We start from the raw sequence: 6,056 nt of genomic DNA on the forward strand, positions 1-6,056 counted from the left end.
GTGTGTGGTGAAGAAGGTGCAACCACAGGTTTCTCCAGAGGGTGGTGCGGTCTGCCCAACGCATCACGGGGGAAAACTACCTGCCCTCCAGGACACCTACAGCACCCGATGTCACAGGAAGGCCAAAAAGATCAAGGAACAACAACCACCCGAGCAACTATCATCCAGAAGGCGAGGTCAGTACAGGTGCATCAAAGATGGGACCGAGAGACTGAAAAACAGCTTCCATCTCAAGGCCATCAGACTGCTAAACAAAAATCACTAACTATCACTAAAAATCACTAACACAGGCTGCTGCCAACAGACTCATATCTCTGGCCACTTTAATAAATGGACTTAAAGGTATCACTAGTAAATTTAAATAACGGCACTTTAATAATGTTTACATATCCAACATTACTCATCTCATATGTATATACTGTATTCTATACCATCTAGTTTATCTTGCCTATGCCGCATGGCCATCGCTCATCCATATATATATGTGCATATTCTTATTCATCCCTTCACATTTGTGTGTGTAAGGTAGTTGTTGTGAATTTGTTAGATTACTTGTTAGATATTACTGCATTATCTGAACTAGAAGTACAAGCATTTCGCTACACTCACATTAACATCTGATAACAATGTGTATGTGACCAATAAAATTTGATTTGAAAGAGCTGCGTCGCGTAGAAATCCAAAGAGGGTGGCCAACAGAGATAGGTGGGATGGGCTGAGGGAAGCTGAGGGTTGGGATGTGGAATTGGAGACAAGTGGGAGTGGAGGTGCTGGGCGGAGATAGAATGATAGTCAAAGATAGTCACAATAAACAAAAAAGACAGTTTGAATGACCCCGAAGGGCAACGCTATTACATCCATTGACTGTTTGCCTGAGGCCGAGGCCGCACAGGTGCTTGTACACGTGTACACATGAATATACACATGAATATTTAAAAACGCACACCTGTGCACACACATACACATGTAAATAGTGCCACACATGAAGTGAAATGTATACAGTTGGCCTTGCTGTTTTGATTTTTGTTGTCGTTGACATCTTATTTTTGTATTGTTGTTTTCTGTTGTCCCCGTTTTGACAGATCTCCCTCCAAGTCAACGTGCCCTTGGGCGGGGCGCTTGACCCTGGCTGTTCCTGTGGGTCGCTCTGGACGGGAGACGGTTAGATGACTGAATGCATCGGAAATCTTGAGCGGCTTCACTGCATGTAGATTGTATGTTTACATTTTTGTTTACATTTTTTTCCAATTTATAAATAAATACAAAAATTAAAAAACGGAATAAAAATGTTTACAAAGAAAATACTGCGTTTCCTTTCTGAAAGGCAAACGATGTGCTAGTTCAACAGCAACTTTGCTTTGATGGAAGTATACAAGTCAAATTAAATTATCAAGTAGACCTAATCCAGTCAAATGTGATAATGAAGTTAAATAAATTAAATGAGATCTAAATAATCTGGAAAAGCAGCTGTTTAAGCAGCTATTTTCTGGATATTGAAGGCACACAGTGGTCTCCAACTAAAGTCTCCCTAGTTTCAGTTCATCATTCATGAGCTACTTTCAAAGACTGAACAAGATTAACCTTATAATGAGAACCAAGGGCAACTGCATAATATGAGCAACACAGGTTGGGCCTTTATCCATTCGCCAATAAAAAGCCCTAGTTCAGTAGACCAGCGTAGAGACTTAGGACATGGTGCAGCTGGACCATAAGGACTAAGGATGTCTCTTACCCTGTCCTTCATCCTCCAGCTCTGGGCCAGGGCCTTGGAGCCCTCGATCTTCTCTGAGTGGCGTTTCTTCATGAAGGCCAGCGGCAGGTTCCAGTCGCTCATGTCCGCCTCCTCCTCCTCAGCCAGACACACGGCCGGCGAGAGCAGCAGTTCCGAGTCCATTTTCATCAGGACCCTAAGGGAAGAGATAGAGAGGAGGTCAGGTTGAGGTCAATGTTAAAAAGGTTTCTTCATTCAATAATAGGATATTAATGTTTTTAACCCTCAATGTTTTTGTGTAACATTGAGGAATATGATACATATTTAACATGCATCCATCAGATGCAATCTATTTTTGACCTGAACTATACAACCATTTTAAGTTCTGCTTCCTAATGACTAGGAAAGTTTGGGCAGCATTGGGTTAGCCATAGACCAGCTCACAATACCGGTCAGATGAGGAGCAGCTCTGGGTTAAAAACTACCACCACCTAGCTTTGGGACTCAACATCGGAAGTCTGTATTGATTGGACTCCCTGAGTTGTGAAATATTCTGGTGACTGGCAACGTTAAATAACCCTACCACAATATAGCTGGCCACACCAAAAATAAAGTGTTTCCTGTCAACAAAGGCATTTGTATAATCTCTTGGAACTCTATTTACCAGACGTAAAGTGAAATGTGACCATAGCTATCAAATAAACTAGAGGTCGCCTGATTAAATCGGAAGGGACGATTAATTAGGGCCGATTTCAAATTTTCATAACAATCGGTAATCGTCATTTTTAGACACCGATTATGGCCGATTACATTGCACTCCACGAGGAGACTGCGTGGCTGGCTGACTACCTGTTATGCGAGTGCAGCAAGGAGCCAAGGTAAGGTGCTAGCTAGTATTAAACTTATCTTATAAAAAACAATCAATCTTAACATAATCACTAGTTAACTACACATGGTTGATGATATTACTAGTTTATCTAGCTTGTCCTGCGTTGCATATAATTGATGCGGTGCCTGTTAATTTATCATTGAATCACAGCCTACTTCGCCAAACAGGTGATTTAACAAGCTCATTCGCAAAAAAAGCACTGTCGTTGCACCAATGTGTACCTAACCATAAACATCAACACCTTTCTTAAAATCAATACACAAGTATATATTTTTAAACCTGCATATTTAGGTAATATTGCCTGCTAACATGAATTTATTTTAACTAGGGAAATTGTGTCACTTCTCTTGCGTTCTGTGCAACAGAGTCAGGGTATATGCAGCAGTTTGGGCCGCCTGGCTCGTTGCGAACTGTGTGAAGACCATTTCTTCCTAACAAAGACAGCCAACTTCACCAAACGGGGGATGATTTAACAAAAGCGCATTTGCGAAAAAAGCACAATCGTTGCATGAATGTACCTAACCATAAACATCAATGCCTTTCTTAAAATCAATACACAGAAGTATATATTTTACCTTTTCATTCAACCAGCACTTTCGTGCGTTTTGCCAGCAGCTCTGCTGTTTATGACTTCAAGCCTATCAACTCCCGAGATTAGGCTGGTGTAACAGATGTGAAATGGCTAGCTAGATAGCGGGGTGCGCGCTAATAGCGTTTCAAACGTCACTCTCTCTGAGACTTGGAGTAGTTGTTCCCCTTGCATGGGTAACGCTGCTTTGAGGGTGGCTGTTGTCGATGTGTTCCTGGTTCGAGCCCAGGTAGCGGCGAGGAGAGGGATGGAAGCTATACTGTTACACTGGCAATACTAAAGTGCCTATAAGAACATCCAATAGTCAAAGGTATATGAAATACAAATCGTATAGAGAGAAATAGTCCTATAACAACTACAACCTAAACGATTGAAGACTCATGTTAAAAGGAACCACCAGCTTTCATATGTTCTCATGTTCTGAGCAAGTAACTTAAACGTTAGCTTTTTTACATGGCACATACTGCACTTCTACTTTCTTCTCCAACGCTTTGTTTTTGCATTATTTAAACCAAATTGAACATGTTTCATTATTTATTTGAGGCTAAATTGATTTTATTGATGTATTATATTAAAATAAGTGTTCATTCAGTATTGTTGTAATTTTCATTATTACAAATAAATAAATACAAATCGTCCGATTAATCGGTATCGGCTTGGTATTGGTCCTCAAAAATAAACAGTATCGGTATTGAAAAATCATAATCGGTCGACCTCTAATAATAACTGCAACCTAAAACTTCTTCCCTGGGAATATAATACCATATTCCAGCTGTGTAGACAGAGGTAAATTTCGTGGTAGGAAGTCTCGTTTGAAGTGCATGGTCTAAGGGCTGCCTGCTGTCTAACTCAACAGGAATATGGTGATGTTCAGGCTAAATTTGGATTCAGACGTGTATTTAATAGCGAGGGAGACAATTAACTTTACATTTGGTAAATACAGTTTCTCGAGATTATACATATGCCATTGTTAACAGGAAAGTTTTTTTGGTGAAGCCGGCTATATTGTGGTTGGGTTATTTTCTGTTGCCAGCCACAACTCAGGGAGTCCAACCAATACACAGACTCCGGGTGATGTATCCCAAAGCTAACCACCACCCATAAATAGCATGGACAATAACATTAGCAATCTCACATCCCTAGCCCCCATTCACCACAGGTGGCCCTGGTGAGTGATGGGATATGAACAAACAAAGTACAACCATGCAAGACTCGTTTGTCATCACGTGCTGTAGTGAGCATATTCTCGTTCTAATAAGTACATAACTAGTAGTTACCTGTATTTGCATTTGACACGGTTAACATTAGCTGTGTACAAAGGTTAAAGTCTGACAATGACGCCTCAGCAGTGAATTCCCTTTAAATTAACTTAGCAGTCAAATGGTAGATAATACGCAGAATGGACTGGCTAACTTACACGGAAAAGCTATTTTCTAAGGGGATAGTGCATATTGCAGTATGATACATAACAGAATTGGATATCGGTAGAACGTCAACCTGCATAGATAGAACCATGTTCGCGCGTGGCTGTTCTAGAGTTGAGTCGAGTTTGACATGTTAGCTTGTGGCTAACTAGCAGACCTTTAGCCGACTTCATGACAACTAGCTAGTATTGTTTTCACATGTTTGTACTTCATGCTTGTAACACTGTGCATGCTTCATGTCACTTGTGGAACTACAAGCTACAGTAGTTTGATAAACGTTTTAGAAAAGACTGACTGGCAAGTGAACCAGATGTGATAAAGGCCATTTCTGCACAGGGTGGCGTGCAGCGTACAGACCTTGGCGCGGTACAATCCTCTTCGATACGGGGTGGGAAACCTCTCCGTCTCCTGACTATTATAGACGCGGTCGCACAGAAAATTCTTGAAAGAAAATTGTACGGTAGCGTCCACAATTTATAAACAATGTCGTACCCGATAGGTCCAAGTTCGACCGGTATGTGTTTGCAGGGAAATCTACGGTTTCTCTCCCCACGGCTGCTCTTTGCTATGGGAAGGGGCTCGAGACGAGGCCCATCTTCACACGGACACTCTGCCACAACCACGCCACGCGCTGTCAGGCTCGAGCTGTCAATGACGCTTGTCGTATGGTCTTCTGCCACAAACGTGTGTCGACGAGGCAAATGTTGTAAACTACTTGCCGTGAAATTAACAAACAATTCCAACTATTTCTCCAGAGACACTTCTTCAGCACTTCAGCAAGGGCGCCGCCATCTTGGGAAAGACCCACAATGCACTCAGGGTTGGACTGAAGATGTCATTAAAAACGTCATCATGGTCAGTGAATGTCCCTTTCCCTTTCATAAAAGTAAAATAGTCAAGTCCAAAATATTCCGTTCAGTTCAGTTGTGATGTCTCATTGCGATCCAAAAAGATACTTCCTGTACATTTTGAGAGATTGATGTTGTTGAAATTCTAACTTTTTATTAAGCTTGTCCCAAAATAATAATATTTCTGAAAACATAGGCCTACCACGATAGTGCAAGTAGTGCCTTATCCCAAGGTCACTGCACAATTATAGACTACATCATGTTTTAAAGTGAAATCTTTCAAGATACTGTATTATAATCCAAACAAACATAAAATACCTTAAATGGACAATAACAAAGCACCCCCTCGCCCCTAATTCAGTAACAAGCTGAGAGATAGAGCTGGAGAAATGTAATCACTCTCAAATTCATAGACAGGACTGACCAATACTAGGACTGACCATCCATGATATCAAAATTATAGTTTTAACCATATTTTGAAGCTATATAGTGTTTGTTTACATTTACTTTGCTTTCAAACATTGGAGTAAAACAAGCTAATATGTTGGATTCTAATTAGGTAAGACAGTTGAACTAAGCTAATGAGGCATTTATA

General features: G+C 40.9%; 1 protein-coding gene across 8 annotated transcripts in view; it reads right to left on the reverse strand.

The window, feature by feature from the left end:
- Window positions 1–5,427, reverse strand: part of LOC129839645 (regulatory-associated protein of mTOR) — a 181,314-nt gene extending 175,887 nt beyond the window's left edge. For 7 of the 8 annotated variants that reach the window (XM_055907188.1, XM_055907185.1, XM_055907184.1 and 4 more), the window contains exons 1-2: window positions 4,971–5,427; window positions 1,733–1,907 (exon numbers count right to left, since the gene is read on the reverse strand). In XM_055907188.1, the coding sequence (XP_055763163.1) occupies window positions 1,733–1,900 (168 nt within the window). In that variant the 5' untranslated portion in view covers window positions 1,901–1,907; window positions 4,971–5,427. The remainder of the gene's footprint in view (window positions 1–1,732; window positions 1,908–4,970) is intronic. The other variant, XM_055907182.1, reaches the window with a different exon arrangement.
- Between the last annotated feature and the right edge of the window lie 629 nt (window positions 5,428–6,056).

This window comes from Salvelinus fontinalis, chromosome 40, assembly GCF_029448725.1.
Source record: "Salvelinus fontinalis isolate EN_2023a chromosome 40, ASM2944872v1, whole genome shotgun sequence".
Classification (NCBI taxonomy): Eukaryota; Metazoa; Chordata; class Actinopteri; order Salmoniformes; family Salmonidae; genus Salvelinus; species Salvelinus fontinalis.